At 38.0% G+C, this 19391-nt stretch overlaps 1 protein-coding gene across 1 annotated transcript; it reads left to right on the forward strand.

Moving 5' to 3' along the window:
* Window positions 1-3730: 3730 nt before the first annotated feature.
* On the forward strand, window positions 3731-15233 carry CLUL1 (clusterin like 1). The gene is made up of 7 exons (XM_067546047.1): window positions 3731-3833; window positions 4939-5087; window positions 6559-6726; window positions 8313-8748; window positions 11596-11733; window positions 13491-13705; window positions 15054-15233. Exons 1-7 carry the CDS (start codon window positions 3731-3733, stop codon window positions 15231-15233), a joined length of 1389 nt encoding a protein of 462 aa, XP_067402148.1.
* Window positions 15234-19391: the final 4158 nt, after the last annotated feature.

Genomic DNA, 19391 nt, shown 5'->3' on the forward strand with positions numbered 1-19391 from the left:
CCACTGTCAGGGCATCAGTGACTGATAAGGGATCGGGGAGTGGCATCGTGGTAGTAGGGATCTCTGCAGGTTCCCTATTGTGGGTTTGCCCCTGGACACACTCTAGGCTGGTTGCACTAGCATGGGATCCCCGTGCGGAGGTCTCTCCTTGTGAGGAGTAGGCGGCGCAGACTATGAGAGTAATCCTTGGCCGCTTGAAAAGCCTCGGGTGTGGACGACACTATGAGGTACCGGGTACCCATACCGCTCCCAGGAGTTGGAGGTGGGTCCTAGATAGGAGTGGGAGCTCTGCTAGGTGAGGCCATAGCCAACCCGAGTTCCAGGGAAGACGAGTGATCTGGCACAGATCTTAGCTCATCCCCTGCTCCCTTTTTGTCCTTCTTAGAGATTGGGAAGCGCCTTCTTCCAGCATGCAGCTTCTTTGCTGCATCGTAGGCACCAGGGATGGTGCCTGGTGCTGGGATGAATTTGGTGCCAGCCGGGGACTTCAAGTCAACTCCGATGTGCTGGGCATGGAATCTGAGTGGCCAGGCTTGGAGTCCGGGCTGAGAGCAGACTCTATCATGAGCGCTCTTAACCTGATGTTCCAATCCTTTTTAGTGTGTGGTCTGAAGTTTCTACAGATCCTGCACTTAGCCCAGGCATGGGTCTCGCCCAGGCACTTTAAGCAGCGTTGGTGTGGATCGTTAATGGGCATGGGATTCTTACACAAAGCACATGGTGTAAAGCCCGGGGACTGAGGCATGCTCCGTTCCTGAGGCTAAGTCCCCTGTAGGACTAAACTACAACTATCTCTAACTAACTTTAACTAATTAACTTATCTAACAGAACTGTATACACTAAAGCTATAGAAGAAGCCACTGGTAGTATGCTTGCCGAAGGAAGGACATTCCAGCACTGTCACGGGCTGTAAGAAGGAATTGAGAGGGAGCACCCCTTATACTGGCGCATACACATGCCACTGCAGAAGGTGCTAGAGCTGGCCCTATGGATACCACTGAGGGAAAAATCTCCAGCACACACCTACATGGAATGGACATGAGCAAGCACTGAAAGAAGAACCATGTTTACTAAACATATATAACATGCAAGGCCTATCAACATATACCTGTTGCTCTTCTGGAAGGATTCTGGGGACTTCTGAAACATAGAAGACAGTGAGGGCCACTAGAGGGCTCACAAACCATTTAAAAGGTTACTACCCAATTCTTATACACTGCAAAAAACCTGTAAGGATCAACCCTGCAAAAACATTTACATGTTCTTAACCTGAACACGTGGGGTAGTCCTCTTGAAGTCCCATTGCATTTAGCTTCGGTTCAAGTCACATGCTTAAGGTTACACATATATGTAATTTTTTGCAGGATCGGGACCTATTTCTTAAAAGAACTTTGGGATCTTTGATGTCATTATATACCTCTTAATTTATTGACCATGAAATACTAGGTTGACACTGTCTAGTTCAGAGAGTACAGGTGTTCCAAACTTGGTGTTTAGACTAGTAGGCTATCCCAAGTAGGAATCTGAAGTGGTATAAAAACAACTCTTCTATATTAGGAACAAATTATATTCATACAATATAAATGAAAGAAACTTACAATGACTCTGTACTGCAGGAAATTCCTATATTTCAACATCTGTTTTTGTCTTGAGTCAAAACAAAAAGTTGAAATAATCTAAACGTTTTATGCAATGGCTCAATAACGGGGACAAACTGTGGTGTACAATGGGAGTTGTTGTCTGGTTGGGGAGAAGGGCTCATAGTGCAGAATGAGGGCACAAGGAACTCAGAACAACAACTCCCATGAGGCACTCACAGTAGCTCAGGCAGACTGAGATTAATGCCTTCTAACCTGAAGTGAAACATTTCATTTGAACTTTCTCAACAGAAAATTCCCCCCAAACCAACCCTGTCTTGTGGAAAAAATCAATTTTAGCTGAAACCCTGTTTTCCAACAGATAAACGTTTCATTTGAAATGTTTTGAGCAGCCCTACTTATAACATATTTATTTTGATAAAATATAGCATTAGTGGAATTTCAGACCGTGAAAAACAATAACAAATCTATGTTACAAACAATTATGTCCAACACTCCCCCTAGTGTTTATTTTTGCTTGTAAGCATGGGCAAGTCTTAAATCTGAAACAGAGGGAAATCCAATAGCCTAATCACAAAAATCTCGTTAATAGGATTAAGTACCTTGTCATCAGATAAGTAGAACATGGCAAAATCCCTAACACACATGAAAATTAAATCAGAACAGTCTGATTCCTTCTTGACGCTGGGAACAATTTGACAAAGAAGATATTTCAGCATTAGTGGTAAATATACATTATTTTCTAGATTCCTTTGGTTAACTGGTTTGTATTTCTTTGCAAAGTTAATTGTTCATCTGCTATTGAGGGGAATATAAAAGAAAATCCATGCTATAAATATACCTTAATTTATATATAAACTTGTAACTATACCATTAGTGTTGCTTTGGAAAGGGTGAGTTGCCTAAAAAAAGAGCTTATGCATTATCTTTCATTTGATTAAATGAGAACTTGTAACTACATCTGCACTTTTCTAAAAATAAACCCCTTTATGCTATAGCTGTGTATGAAGGGGAAATAAAGTAAATGAAATTATTTTTTCTTAACTTATTGTACAGAAATATGTTTCAGTTTATTGTCAGTGTATTTTTGATTCATATAATTAATTTATTTCCCAATATCTCACCACATCTATTCTTTATTTTAACACATTTAGCATTATTTTGAATGATAATGGCAAATACAGTTAGGACACAAAAGAAACACCTTTTTGGAGGTGAGGAAGAAAACAATATCTTAGAAGATTTTTTTTTTGTAATATGGCATGTGTATATAGTACAGATACATTTATATTCAGAATTAGTAACTAAAAGGAGTAAACATAATATAATGAGGTGTCACAAAGATTTTTTGTGAATTGGAAGAAAGGTGAGTGAGCTGAATGAAATTTACAATACTCTATAATAAACTAGTGTAAAAACAAGGGATCTGATTCTGATTTCTTACACTTGACACAATGGATTTACACTCATGCAAATGAGATCAGAATCTAGCCTGTGACAGAAAAAGAGAACCTTACTAATGGGTTTTAATTAATCATAACATTCAGATGTGTACTATATAAAAGAGAAAAAATATTCAAGACTGGGCTTTTATCACATTTTGAACATTATTTAAGAAGTTTGGAAATAGTGTTAGCATTTTCCCAGGCATTGCTGCTGCTTTTATTTAGGTATAATTCTGAATACTCAGTTGAAGTCTCGTATTGGTGCTGTACAAGATCTATAGCTATTTGCACTTAGTGAAAAAGGGCCAGTCTTTGAGATGTCCCAGAAAGGAGCTTCAGAATGTTTATTCAGGTAATTTAATGGAGTACAAGGAGCAAAAAACCCATATTTAATAGAAACATGTGGCTTGAATTGGGCCCTTTGACCTTAATGGCAAAATTATCAGATTCCATGGGAGCAGGATCAGCCTCTTGTATTACAGTACCATATATATTCTTATTTAATGATAAATGAGAGGGAGTGGGAATCTTAGGACACAACACTTACTAATAGGAGTACCCCACTGAAACCAATGGAACTGCTCATGGTAATAAGCACTACATCTAGTATGAAGTGTTTGCATGATGGGTCTCTAATGTTTTACATTTAACTTCTATTAATTATTCTACTCCTTAAGCAGACAGAACATGAAGTTGTGTTGGCTATTTCTGATATACCTGTTATGGCTGAGGGGCCATCAGTGTGCACCTACAAAGGAGGAGGAAATCAATCCACAGGAACACCTGAAAAGTATGTATGCTTTTTTTATTACGTATAGATTGAAAGCTCATGGGCCAATTTCTGCAATCAGAACTGTGCAGGAGGACCTTTGCTCCCACATACAGTCCCATTGAAGTAAATAGGATTCTGCACAAAAATCTGTCCATGCAGAGCCAGTTGCAAGTGTGGAACCTTAAGATGTATGACATTGGTGGTTTCTAGTGATGCTGAAGTAAAGCACCCATAAAACATTCATTATAAATTCCTATTTTAAGGTGGTCCATAAAAACCACTAGTTATACACGATAAAATTTTGCAAGTTTTCCAGAACTATGTGCTTGGACCCCTTTGCTGTTAAAAGTTATTAAAATGGATAAAATACCTTGATTTTAAAAGCATCTATAGTGCATTTTGAAAGTGTTTTTATTTTGTTGCTTACAACAAAAAGGACCAATTATAAACCTATGAATCAGAAACATATCTATGTCCAACAAAAAGTGAGGTGAAAGAAAGATAGGAAAAGAGAAAAGAATGATATATAAAATGCATTTTATAATTTCATATGCAACATATACTTTTTTCCATAGTTCCCATTGATGTTGATGGGATTTCTGTACAGGAAACAAATGCAGATTATGTCTCATAGCTCTGCATGATTGCATGATTTTTGTTTTCAAAACAGGGGCCAAACTAGTTGCCACTGAAGTCAATGGTCATTTTGCCACTTACTTTCAGCAGGAGCTAAATGAAGCCCTATATTTTAATGGGAATTGAAGTAAGATTCTTTTAAACTATATTTAAAAAAAAAAGTTAAGAGAAGTAGTTAGGATTAAAAATAAATATGTCAGATAACTAAAAACAGGTGGTTGAGGATTAACCTGAACTAGATCAAATTAGGCTACAATAGGAGCATATATCTGATCAACAGAAGGCTTTGGGGCAAATCCTCAGCTGGTGTAAGTCATCTTTGCTCCACTGAATTCAGTTTGCACCAGCTAAGCATATGGTCTTTTGTCTGCTTAGAAAAATAGAGCCATTTCATTATCCCTTGTTACCAGAGTGTGTTACTTCAATACAGCATTTAGGCCCCATTTTAAAATCTGGTTCATTTTATAATTTGATCTGATTTTTTTAGTTTTATCTGAAGTTGGTGAGAAATATGTAGATGAAGAGGTAAAGAAAGCTCTGATAGGCATTAAGGAAATGAAAGTTATGATGGAAAGGAATGAAGATAAACATGTACATCTGATGAAAACCTTGAAGAAGAGCAGTGAAGAAAAGCAGGTAACTGGTAGCTAAAATCTAAGGAAAAGATATCTGATCATTTTTATATCATTAGTTGTCCTCATCAGAGACATTATGGGCTAGATCATCAGTTTGTGATGCAGCCCAGAGTGAGGATGGCACATTTTTATGCTGCCCATCGAGCAACCCAGAAGAGTCTATGATTCAGGAAGTCATGATCTCCTTCCTGGTCTCCACTCCTCTGGGAAGGATGTAAAATGTGCCAAGTGTATGCCTGATGCAGTATATACCTCCTGATATAGCAACAGAGCTACGCCACCGAGCACCTTAAAGGAGATGGAGTCAAGACTCTGCTCATTTCTAACCCCTTACACCACTTCCCACCTGCTGGCATGGAAAGAGCACCTCTGCAGAGCCTACTATTCCCTGAGCATAAGAAGCAGCAGGGCTACATTAAAATATAGCACAAATGAGGACACCAGAAAACAAATAATATAAATACAAGAGCGGTTAACCCTCCCTACCCCCCAAGTACGCTCTTACAGTCTATACAAGTCCTTTTTCAAGGACCTTGTCCCCACAGTAATGAGCCAACTGTCTCCTGCTGCCAGAATCCAGAAAGGAACAAGCCTGGCCAATAAATAAGTTAAAGGGAGCCTGTGTGCTTCCGAAGAACCTGGAATTTTGTTTGGAAATGTAAAGTATTAAGACATGCCTTGCACTGGCAGAGAGAGGCCACTCACCTCTAACCCCTGTCTGGTGCTGAGAGCTTTCCTTTCTGTTCCAGTGTCAGCTTCATTTTGAAGTGCTTATCCTAATCAGTGCTTGGCTTTGTGCTCTAGCACATGTAAAATGAAGCGTTAATAGGAACAAGCCCTATAGAAAGTACCATGCATCTGTGCAGGGTGGAAAGAGCTCCTAACATCTGGCAAATGGTAAGAGAAGAAATGCCTCCACTAAAGGCTTTTAATCAATAAAATCCAATAGAGGGGAAATTCAATACTTTTCTATATTTCTTTATTGGAGAAGGAGTTTACAGAAAGCAGGAGCTTAGATCACTGAAATATTTGGGCTAAAGGAGAGCAGTATCAACAAATGGAGCAATGCACTACAAAAGGGAGTATAAGCTAAATGGGACAGTGCTCTGGAATACTGTATGGGAAAATAAAGATTTGAGATTGTGGGTGTGAGGGGCTGAACATCTCCTGCACAGGGGCCTCTCTATAGCCTGGGTCTCTGCATACCCTGTGAGATAAAAATGGATCTCAGGGATCCAGGGTTTTGTGGGCTATGTCCACTAAGTGAAAGACATCAGGGAAACACTACAGAGTTTCCAGCCTCTTCTACATGCAATTCGGGCAAAGGGACATCTGGCTTTCTGTTAGGGACAAAGGATAATCCACAAATAACTACAGAGAACTTAATTACTGGTGGGCTGAGTGTTTCACTAATGTGAAAACTATAATTAATTACATTTAGTGAAGAAATTGTGACCCTTTTTCTCAATTAGGAGGCTCTGAGGCTTATGGATGAAGTGAAAGAACGATTAGAGGAAGAAGAAAGACAATGTCAGGTGTCTTTGAGAAATCTATGGGATGAATGTAAAACTTGTTTAGAAAGTAACTGCATGAGATTATATACAGCCTGCCAGCACGGCTTGTCAACGTTTACAAGTAAGGTAAGGTAAAAAGAAAGTCAGCTTTTCCCTTTAGTTGCTGCTTCACCTAGCCCTTTTACAGTGAGCACATTTTGTTTTCTGAAATGGGCAGATATGCCATTAGTATTGGGTTATCAAAAACAATTTGATATGGGGATCTGGAAACATGGATTTGGGTGAAACAGATTTCATTTGGCTTCAGAACATTGCACATTGAGTCAGTTCTGCAATGCTGATGTAACTCTGAGGTGACTCTACTGAAATCAGTGGAGTAACTGACTTTAGTGGAGTTATCCCAGAGTTATAATGATGCAACACACAGTAGAATTTGAGTGAAGTTGTTCAGTAATTATTTGTGAAAAATGCCACAACTTTTGGTTTTTCTGAGAAACAACACATCTTAAACTCTGGTTTTGCTCAGTAAAGTAACTGTTTAAAAAATTGCATCCTCATGCATCAACAACAGCTCTCCTTCATGTGTTTATTCCATGTCATCTCTACTACTTTTGAAGCAAAGATACAGGTTTTTTTTACTACTTTTAACTCCTGTTAGCACTGCGGAGTCAATACAGTTCTGAAAGAAAGAACAGATTCTTTCTTGGCGTATTCATTGTCAAGAAAATTGTTATCTAAATTCCAACTCCAAAATCTTTATCTCAAAGCATACATTTTAATTACATCTTAACTTCACCTGAATATGACTCGGCTGAGTCAGAGTTACTAATGATAATACACAACTCAGAAAGAACACAGTTTGCCTTTCGGCTCCTAGGGCAAGTCTGCAGTACTGCTGTTTATTTTTTACTGGTTAAAAGAGCCCATTTGCTCTGGAAGGCACTGAGAGACAATAAACTTGAAACCCCATCATGCCATTTTTACAAAGTAATTATTTTAGAGTAGCACCATACTTTAAACACACACACACTGTCACATCACATTTTCTTTGGCTTTTTTTTTTTTTTTGTAATCTCCACAGTGAAGTGTATGAGTTCTATAAAGCCCTCACTTTGTTAGTTGTAATGACAAACTTATATTGATAAAAAACAAATTTAAAAATAAATAAAAACAAGGAAGAAAAGTGTATTTGAGGCCAAATCCTGAAGACTTTCCTTAGTTCTTACTTGGGCCAATCTTCCACAGATTTCAAAGGTTGTAGCCTGAGTAATAACTTGAGGATTTGGGTCTTGGTGAGAGAATGTCTGAACAACAGGGAAATAACATTACTATAATGCAGCTCACAAAGATGGTTTCCAGATAAAGACCAAATTATTTGTTAGATTATACCCAAATTTAATTTTGGGGCCCTGCTTCAGATATTAATACTAACTTAATGGCTAGTAGATTAAGGGCCAACTGATTCAAAGACTGGCATCCCCTTTTCATCAGGTCTTAACTGTGTCTTAGGATTTAGTGTAAGTATTTACACCCTGTAGACTTATTTCTTAATAATCTTTGGAAAATAGGCTATGATTTGGAAAATAGGCTAGATATCAGGGATGCATTTCCTTCATCTCCTTTGGCATTTGAAGAAATTCTTTATAGCAGCTACCCTGACAGGATGAAGATATGATAACTTATCTGACAGCCAAATATTTTTGCATATACAGGTTGAAGATTTTTTCAGGAAAATGTCTCCATTGACTTTTACTTTTCATGAGGATCCAGGAAAAGACCTCCAGTTAAATGAAAAGCCCGAGAAGGAAGATGCCCAGCTAGTACAAATGGAAGATTTATTTAGCCAGCTGTTACTGGATATGAGCACAATATTTGATAAAAGCTTTGCTTTTTTCAAACAGATGCAAAAAGAATTTGATCAATCTTTTCAAATATATTTCATGTCTGATCTGGACTTAACTGAGCCCTACTATATGCCTGCTTTACCTGAGGATCCTATGAGAAATAGTGGTTTTCAGAAAGACTGGGGTACAGTAAGCTTCCTCCAGATATTTTTTGACTTCAGCAAGACTCTGTTTGAAGATGTCAGCGAGGTGATTACTGAAGCATTTGAAAGCAGGACAAGAGATTTGCCAGAACAAGTCAAAGGCAAGTGTTAGAAGAAGTTAAAACATACCAATAACATCAAACTTTTACAAGTGTTAGCAATGGTTTCTAAATGGTTAGCAATTCAGTCTGGGCTATAAATAAGATAACATATGTTGTGTGAAAGTCTGCAAACTCTCTTGGATAAGCAGATATGGATCAAACATAACTTTATTGGCCAAATTAAAATTTGGAATAATAAAATAAAAGACAGCATGCCATATCCTCCAGATCCATATAATGCTACTATGTTACTGGCTTCACAGAGCCTGATTCCTATAATAATTTTCAAAGCATTTGCAGGATTTCCTGGGTGTGCAGGGCAGATATGGATTTTCACGTGGCTGGCTGACAAATCTGATCTTAACATTAAACAGGAAGAACCACATATTGGGCTGATATGCTTCCATTGCTCCTAAAAGATTAAGGATGTCAAGACACCTCACCAGCCCTCACAAAATGTCAGGAAACAGATGTGTCAGGCAGCTGTGCGCCCTGCCTGTAGTTGTAACAGGCATCTAATGTGACAACAAGACACAAACAAAGACATGAAGTGCTCCAGCAAATGGGAGGAATTCCATTTAGAACAGCTAAATTTGTTTGTTTTTGAGAGGATAGTAACAACAGTTTTCAAGGGTGAGGTGGAAGGGGTGGAGGAGAGCATCATAAGACAGGTCGTTGACACCACTCTCACTCCTTTTGTAACCATGGAGAGGAGGTAGTCAAACTTTTGGAGCAGTAATTCTTTGTAAAAACAGAGTGCAACTTTGGGATGCCAGGTTGATCAGAATCAAGTGTAGCAATTGGGGCGAGAAAGAAGAGAGCTTGCTTCCTCCAGCTCTCAGCCCTCAGTAACTTTCTGTAGCTTTGTGCATTATAAAACAAACACAAAAAGGTGTGGTTGGGAGGGGAGGGCTTTTGTTAGTTGCTTTCTCACTGAGTTAGCTGAAATCATGTGTAGCATAAGTATTCAACAGCTACATATTGAACCAGATAATTATAAATTGGCGAGGATAATTATAAATTATAAATTATAATTGGATAATTATAAATTGTTCATAAGACTGATTTGCCTCACTCTGAAGCATCAAAGGTATAGGCCATCACTGAAGGCACAGCACCAGACAAGATAGTCCAATGATACACTCTGGTAGAGCAAAACTTATGTTTCTAAATAATTGGAATGGACAGTTCTTAGCCTTGCCCTCTAGCTTATTGAGTTTTTAAATTTACTCACCAAGAGTTTGGACCTTTTAGGACAAGATCTGAAAACATGTCGTGCTTCTTTAAAATATCTTAAATAATTAAAAATATATTATATACATTTTTGGTATGTATATCTTTTTTTTTTTTTTATTAAAATACCTCCAAAGACCAAAAGAATCAAAACCACCAAGTAGCCTAATAAATGACAAGCTGGAAGGGCATACTGAGTGGGGTGTTGCGGGGATCAGTTCTGGATCCATTCTGTTCAATATCTTCATCAGTTTTTTAGATAATGGCATAGAGAGCACACTTATAAAGTTTGTGGACAATACCAAACTGGGAGGGGTTGCAAGTGCTTTGGAAGAGAGGATTAAAATTCAAAATGATCTAGACAAACTGGAGAAATAGTCTAAAAGTAAATAGGATGAAATTCAGTAGGATAAATGAAAAGTACTCCACTTAGGAAGGAACAATCAAGTGCCCACATATAAAATGGGAAATGACTGCCTAGGAAAGAGTACTACAGAAAGGGATCTGGAGGTCAAACTAAATATGAGTCAATAGGATAACACTGTTGCAAAAAAAGCAAACATCATTCTGGGATGTATTAGCAGGAGTGTTGTAAGCAAGACACAATAGGTAATTTTTCTGCTCTACTTCCTGCTGATCAGGCCTCAGTGGAGTATTGCGTCCAGTTATGGGTGCCACATTTCAGTAACAATGTGGACAAATTGGAGAAAGTCCAGAGAAGAACAACAAAAATGATTAAAGGTCTAGAAAATATGACCTAGGAGGGAAGATTGAAAAAACTGGGTTTGTTTAGTCTGGAGAAGAGAAGACTGAGAGGGACATGATAACTGTTTTCAAGTACATAAAAGGTTGTTACACGAAGGAGGGAGAAAAATTGTTCTCCTTAACATCTGAGGATAGGACAAGAAGCAATGAGCTTATTAAACTGCAGCAAGGGTGGTTTAGGTTGGACATTAAGAAAAATTTCCTAACTACCCGGGTAGTTAAGTACTGGAATAAATTGTCTAAGGAGGGTTTGAAATCTCCATCATGGGAGATTTTTAAGAGCAGGTTAGACAAACACCTGTCAGAGATGGTCTAGATAATACTTGGTCCTGCCATAAGTGCAGGGAACTGGACTAGATGACCTCCTGAGGTCCCTTTCAGTTCTACAAATCTATGATTCTATGCTAGTGTATATCTAAAAATAAACTCCCTTATTTTAAAAAAAGGTAGATTACTGGACAGCAGGGGTTCTCAGTCTTTCCATATGATGATCCCATAGTAACACAGAAACCAGTTTTGTGATTCCACTCTCATTTAGCAGTAAATAAAGGGACAATGGTTGCAACCCCTCTTGGCCAGTTGATTACAACCTTGGAGTTTACAACCTGCAGGCTGAGAACCCACGTTCTGCAGTAACAGACCAAAACACTATAGGAAGTGTTTTGGACTCTTTAGTGCAGAATAATTTTGTAGGTTTTTTTATAAGGGTTCCTATTGTTCTGGTCTTATGCTTCATTTTGAATTCAGGGCTGGAAGTTTTATTAAAAAATAATGGAGTAGGAAACAAACAATAAAATATCAATAGGGCCATAACCAGTGGGCTCACTTTATACTGTATATTCACTCTAGATTCTGACAAAAGTGGCATGTTTTCAAAGATCATGCCAGGACACAAAAGAACTCTGTGTAGAGAGCTCCGTCAGAATTCATCAGGATGCCTGCAGTTTCATGAGAGATGTCAGAAATGTCAGGATAACCTGATGAGAGGTAAATAGTTATTTTCCAGTGTGTTTCTATAATATCTTGTCCATGATAAAACAGAGACCTTTTTTGTGTGTGCAGATTCTGATGCTATAATTTTCTACTGTCCTATTTACATATTTTTGGAGTTAAGTTTCAACTTCTACTGATTTACTATTATTGTGAGTTCAAAAGCCACAGAGTTGATCCAAATGATTTCATTTACCCTTCCCTAAGTCTCCACACAGTGTCAGTATAACTCAGTTGTTAACACTCTTATCTCAGTTCCAAAGTGATGTTGCACATCAAGATGAGTATGCATTTTTCTGGTAAAGATGCTATCCTCCAGAGAAAACAAAGGGCCATATTGTGATTGACTCTGCCTGGGTGCAAAATTGCTGGGGGGGAGGTGAAGGAGACTCTAAGCCTCCGCATTCTCCCTGTACTCCTGCACTGGGCCAGTCATAATTTTACCTGGGATTCAATTCCTCAAATGGAAAGTGAGGACTGAATGAGCCATGGCTATATCTTCTTTTCTTCACCAGACAGCAGAGCTGAGCTGGTGAGTGGAAATTGGGAGGGCACACTGTATGGTGTAAAAGGGTGGCAGAGCTTTGGCACACTCTCCAAGAGACCTTAGAGGAATTCTGGCTGAATCAGCTAGCATTGCTATCGAGACTCCTGCTGCTGTGTGGTACGTCTGTAGCCACTCCACCCTCCTCTTCCCCCAAACTAGTGATGCCTTAAATGCCACAGTACCCTAAACCCAGGTACCTTCATTCTGGCTCTGGCCTGGCAAAAGTTAAAGAATCAGTGGCACAGTTTGAAAAGTGTGCAGGGTAATCCCAATGGCCTGGTCAACTTTCTCCCCTCAGTAACACAGATCCCAAATGACCAAAGCTGTGTGTTATTGAATGTATAACTGAAGCCAGTTTGTATCCATAGCACTGTGCGACCGTACTGAATGCACGGCTTTGTAATGAAGTTTGGGAATGGATACCTTGAATTTGACTGTCATAATTTGTCTGGAAGAGTAGATAATCTAGTGCCATTATTTAAAACCCACATTTTTGTAATTAAAAATACAGCAATCCAAGATACTGAATGAGAAAAAAGAAATACAATGTAACTGATCAGTTTAAGAGACTTCATTGGGAGTTTTAAATGTTAGGATTGAGCCCATTTTATTTACTAGCACGGAAGTTAAAATTATAGCCACAAAGAGTTCTTTGAAGGGTTTTTTAATGATACATTGTGGGCCAAATTCTAATTTCACATGGAATGAGCATAGCTGTTTACAGAACCTAAAAAGCTACTATTATGCTTACATTTGCAAGTTCAGTAACAGATTAGTCTAGTTACGTAATAATGTTTATTGCTCATCTGAAATAAAATTAGGCCTTAAAATTCATCAGCAATAAAAGCGAACAGCATGTATTATAGGCTCCCTTGTGCATTGCATAACTGCAATGAACAGATAAAGGGCTACCAGGCAATTAAAGGAGGTGATAGCCCATTTATCCACTAACATAAATCTCTATATGTAGTAATGGCCAGATTTTTATTTAACGCACCAGTGTCCAGTTTTCATGAAGGATAAGTGAATCTAGGTCATGTACCTAACCTAAATCCACTGAAATACTTCAGCAAAAATTACCTTGGATTTTTTTTTTAAACCCACACTAGAAATAGAAACTATATATGTCTCTGTACTTAATATGCACATAAATAAGTGCAAAACATTAATACTTTCCAATAAAGTTTGATGTCTGTTTTCTAACCAGACTGCCCAAATGTCCCTGAACTACACATAAAGTTTGATGAAGCATTTAAGCTGGTTAATGTCTCTGGTGACCAGTATGAGCAGATTCTCCAGGTGGTTCAGCGTCACACAGAAGACACTGCCTACTTGTTGAGCAAAATGAAAGAAAGATTTGGGTGGGTGTCTGAACTATCCAACATGACCATCGGACCAGAAAACATTTTCAATATAGTAAAGGTAAAAGCTAGTTATTAAAAGGGAAATAACTACTGCACAATGATGTCTATGCTCTATATTTCACTCACACTTAAGCTTCTGGACAGGTTGGGAGGATAGTGTGTTATTTTTGGTCTTTAAAACATTAAGCTGTTACTAAGGTTGGTTTTAAATATACTTGATAATCCCTTGATGATCTGAAACTCCAGGGATTAGAAACTATTCTACTCTAAATCCTTTTAGTATGATGGATAGCTGACAGGGCCAACTTGCATCACTGCCTGAGAAGAGTAAATTGGCACTAACAAATTTGATTGCCCCTAGATTACCTTTCCAGAAGAAGGGAGGCTCTGCCAATGGGTAATACAGAACACATACATCTTTATTAGATCAATATAACAAAATCAGAGCTCCAAATACCAAAAATGTAAAGAATTGTATTACAACATAGGTCACACAAAAATAGTCCAATAAATACCTCATAAACAACCACTGATCTTTCACACAGTAATAAAGCAAGGATATATAATGCTACCTCATAGGGGTATAGGGACAAATCCTGCTCTCTTTTTGCAAAGCACAGCTGTAGCCTGCTCTACATTGACTCTATGTAGACTCATTGGCCATGCCACTACCACTCACACAGTGTGCACATAATCCTTCTCTATGGTATCTTTCAGGAGTAGGCTCTTATTTTTCCCAGTATTATAGGTTTCATCATGTAAAAAATAAGTGACTGTATTCCATTCTGAGGGCTTTAATCCTGAGACAACATCTCACACTGATCGACTCAATATAGTACAGTTGCCTTTTGTTTAAGAAAAATGCAAAAACAGGAACACGCATGACAAACAATATTTCCAAACATTTTCCAATCTGACTTCAAATTGTCTGCTTTGGAAAATACAGAGGTAAACCTCTGGTGTGATTCTGTAAATATGCAGGCATGAATAACTAATCATATGAATCACCCATTTAAATTAATAAGACAACATGTGCATATGTGTGCGCAAATTGGGCCCCTCATTGTCACGTGTCTAAGAAATAAGAAGACAGAAGTGTTTTTTTTTAAATGCAATGATACTTAGCATGAATAAAGCACTGTACAAACACTAATGTGCACATTTCTATTGTAGTGGTGCAGTGCATAATTGCCACACCTACTCCCCCCAGACCGACTTAAAATGTATTTTTAAATGAATCTAGAAGGCTATTGCTCACTTCAGAAGAAAGCAACTAGATGAAAACACCTGTTTAAAAATGCCCTCCCTTTTCATTTTTCTTACTGAGAGGTTACAAAACAAATATTAACAAATTGACAAAGTGTACAAGGTTACAGTAACCAAAGTGTTGAATTGTTCTATTTCAGGTGTCACCAAGTGTCCAAGAAGCAGATTCTTCCAGTCTGAATGAAACAGTGGTAGATGTGAATATTCTGACTTCACCTACTTTCACAGTTAAGGTTCCTCATGATTTAGGTACAAGGAGCTCTGAATTCATTGAATATGTAGCTGGGAAAGCTTTGCAACTTTACAAGCAGAATTCTTAAGTATGGTAAGTTGTTTCTCCTTGTATAGTGAACTTAAAACTTGGTAGTATCCATCTATTTTTTCCGCATTGCAAATGATTTAAGATAGAACAGGATTAGGTCCATGATACAGTCCATGCCTGTCTCTCCATTAGATAGATGGAAGATAAAAGTGGTATGAAAAACAAAACCAAATGCTCAGTGTTTTGGTCTGTAAAATTCAGACCTGTCATAAGATCCATAGACCATACTTATTTATATGTTAGATCCTCCAGCTCTAAGTAATATCTATGATGAGACAATATTGAGGCAAATGTTCTGTCCAAAGATAACTGTGTCATAGCTATAGAACAGCACTCCAGGACTCTGGCCCATGCCTTCATGTTCATTAATCAAAAATAAAAGGCCACTAATCATTCTGATCATACTTTAGGTCATCTTGCTGTGCTTGACACTTTTTAAACGTAGAGAAGAACAAATTCAGAATAGATGTAGTGACTTGTAAGAGCTCATTATAATGTTGTGCCATACAATATTGGGATAAATACTGCTCTCTAACTAATAGGCCTATTCTAGATTCACATACAAAGGGGAGATGCCACATGTTTCCTCCCACCATCTGCATGGAAGGAGACTCAGCCATTCTTCCTCCTCTTGCAGAGGCTGCAATGCCAGTTTAGGGATCTCAAGGAGGGAAGGGCAGGCTAGGGAGAAATGCATAATGTTCTCTAACCCTCAGAAAAGATACTTATTACGTCTTCCATTGAGCCCACCCACCCCGTTGGGAAGCATTGGCATAGCTGCAACCAGGGATGCTCCTGCACAGTTCCAATGAAGCCACACTGAGAGAGGGACCTACTGGGGGCTAGAACTTCTGTGGAGGCATAGGCCTCTATGCAAATGACCTGACATCTCATGGATCCAGGAAGAGAGCATTAGGTTGGGGCAGGTTCTGTGACCTTTGGCTAGGGATGAGGTGGGACGGGAGGGCAAATCCTATACTTGATAGAGCAATGTGGGGCAAAGTCTTTGCTAGTGGGCAAAGGGATCCTCTCAAGAGATTTTCAACACATCATTTTAATGATCAGTCTTACAATATTGGGTGTTTATCTTAAAGCCCCAGCCCCTGGACTTTATGATTATTTGAGAATCTCCACATAAAATATGTTTCAGGACTTCAGAGAAAAACTGGAAAACATGGCCTGAGCTCACTAGACAGGCTCGAAAACCAGCAAGCAAATAAGAACACAACATTTAGTATACTTTAAAAATCATATCATGTTAAATGCAATCTCATGATTTTCTGGGACCTGAATCATTATTTTTGAACATCTGGGATTGGCAATACTGGATTTCTTTCTGAGTCCCTTCCTGCAGGAGGATGAACTTGGCTTTTGAATATATGCATAACATAATAAACAAGACTACCATTAGCTTTGATTTGGGCTATATTGGTGCACCTAAATGCACATTGTATCAGAAATAAACAACACAGAACTGAGTCTTTTGACAGGAAAATAAAACCTCATTTCACCATGGTTGTTTCTTCATAGTTATTATCTTTATTAGATCTAGCTATTAGCAATATTCACTCTTTTTCACCGCACCCAAACCTAAATTTGAAATTACTAAGGGCTAAAAGCCTAATAGTAATAATCTTAACTCCCATAGGGAAAGTCTGAGTCCTTGTTCTGGAACCTGATGCTCTTGTACAATGCACCTTTGTCGTTATTCTTATACAGTACCTGAGCGAAATGAGTGAAAAGCCGGTATAAACTGCTACCAAATCATAATAGTAGCATTTTACACCTACTTTGCACAGGTGTAAATGACTACATAAGGGCCTTTTAATGAAATGAGAGAAAATAACCTGGGGAAAATCCCAGAGGATCCTTTGTATAAAATGAAAAAAGGAAAAACTACACATTTCAGTATGTAACCAAGGACTTGTACGTTCACTCAACAGGAAAATGTACCCACTATCATATGTTATTCATTTATGTAACATCCTTCTTTAGTCCAAAAATAGAACAAAAGATAGTTATTTCACAAACGCACTATGGTCACTGATGCACTGCACGATGCAAACCTTATTCTTTTCCCTCCTAGACAAGAAGATTGGTGGAATATCATCCACTTCAAATCCAGCATCCCCTCCTTACAGTGAAGTATTCCAAAGTTCAACGTACAGAGAATTATTCTATGAACAGAGCTTTAAAATGTTTGCTTACAAACAAAATATTGTTTCATAAATATTGTGACATATCAAGTATTAAATATTTATAATAATTTAATTGCATGGCAGATTAAAATCCATGTCAATTTGTATTCCATTTAAATGAAAAATTATATGCAAGCATGGTACATTATGTGATTGTTGATTAACACTTATGATCCCAGTTTTACACAGACTTAAGCACATGCTCTACTTCAAGCATGCAAATAGTTCCCATTGCCCTAAATGCTACTACTTGCATGCATAAAGAACATGCTTAAGATTTTGCAGGACTGGGACTTAAATCCCTTGCACACCTAGCTTAGTATGAATCAACCGAGTCTGAATGTATATGTAACATGTCATTCTGGCATTCTTTTTCTTCTTCTAGTTGCTTTTACATTTATAATGTACATTAAATGGCTTTTTCTAAATTTGTGATAAAGGACAAATTCTTCAGCTTTTTGCATAGTTTAATAGTTGTTTGCAAACAAAGTAATTTTTTAACAGGGCAATAGATATTTTCCTTGGAAAAAGTTTGTTTTGTCTATTTTACATGTGTAAAATATAATAAAGACTAAGACCATTATACTATAATACCCTCCGAGTGATTTCAATTTCATTTGCTGTGTACACCAGGATGGTACATAGCCCGAAGAAGAACATTTCCCCATTCTCAGCTGTATTTTTTTCAACTCACTTTCCCTTATTTCTAAGAGCACAAAATATTAGCTTCCAATATAATAAAACTGCACCTTTGTGATTATACCATATTCTGCTTCTTCATTCCTACTTACCTAAAAAGCTTAGCACTTTTAACCAAAAGAAAGGCCAGGCTTTTCAGAAGCCCTTGTTATTTCCTTTATTGGGCAAGATACATTGTCAGGGCAGGTGAAGTTCTCTCCAATGCAAGGCCTTCTGCTCGACTTAAAGGAAGTTAAGCCATAACATAGCTAGTACCAATAGGGACCTAGCCCTGAGAAGTGAAGAGCAGCCACAACTAGGGTGACCAGATAGCAAATGAGAATAATCAGGACAGGGTGTGGTGGATAATAGGTGCCTCTATAAGAAAAAGCCCCGAATATCAGGATTACCCCTATAAAATCGGGACATCTGGTCACCCTAGCCACAACTCCCATGTGAACTGGCACATCGCAGGACTGGGCTCTAAATTAATAATGAAGCTTCTAAAATGCTTATCCTCAAATGACTTTGTAAAGCATCAGATATTAAAGCAGAAGAATTCGGGGATTATTCAACTCATTATGGCTATCTATTAACTTCCACCCCACCCCCACAATCCAGAACATATTAGCCTACCTAGTATCAACCTGAAGCAATCTGTTAGTTGCTGTAATGCTGTTCCCCAACTCTTTTTTAGACCTATGTCCAGTACACCCAGGAATTGAAAAGCTTATAATAAAGTGCTGAAAACAAAAAAAATAAAGTTATTAAAATTCAAGATACTGTATTGCTTTGACAAATTATACAAATGTTGCCAAAGTGTACAGTAAAGGATTATACAAGATAAATTGTTAACAAATGGCTTTTTCCACCATGAGGTTGACTGAAAAGACCAGTTCCCCATTCTGAATTTGCTATCCACCAATTCATCCCCCACAAAATAACAAAAGCATATACTGACAAGAAAGTGCACCCCTTTTAATACCAACTAACAGTACTTAAAAATAGATTAAACAGATTATTTATGATAGCATTTTTGTAAGAAAGCATGATGTGCCATGAATGCAAAAAGATTAGTTCTAAGGCAAAGAATAGGGGGAACAGCATTGATTCTGGATGAGACTGTTCTCAGGGAGATTTGTTCAATGTAATAAACTTAAGAACAGAAGAATGGCCATACTGGGTTAGATCAATGATTCATTTAGCCCAGTATCCTGTCTTCTAACAGTGTCTGGTGCCAGATGTTTCAGAGGGAATGAACACAGCAGGGTAATTTATCA

The sequence above is a fragment of the Emydura macquarii genome, unplaced genomic scaffold (assembly GCF_026122565.2).
Source record: "Emydura macquarii macquarii isolate MOO-44397 ecotype Brisbane River unplaced genomic scaffold, CSIRO-AGI_Emac_v2 contig_212, whole genome shotgun sequence".
Lineage (NCBI taxonomy): Eukaryota > Metazoa > Chordata > Testudines > Chelidae > Emydura > Emydura macquarii.

Excerpts from the sequence above, each read along its gene's own strand:
- CLUL1 (XM_067546047.1), top strand. The coding sequence starts at position 3,731 with ATGAAGTTGTGTTGGCTATTTCTGATATACCTGTTATGGCTGAGGGGC. Across the intron at positions 6,727-8,312 it reads TGTCAACGTTTACAAGTAAG|GTTGAAGATTTTTTCAGGAA; the intron begins GTAAGGTAAAAA and ends TTGCATATACAG. Across the intron at positions 13,706-15,053 it reads ACATTTTCAATATAGTAAAG|GTGTCACCAAGTGTCCAAGA; the intron begins GTAAAAGCTAGT and ends GTTCTATTTCAG.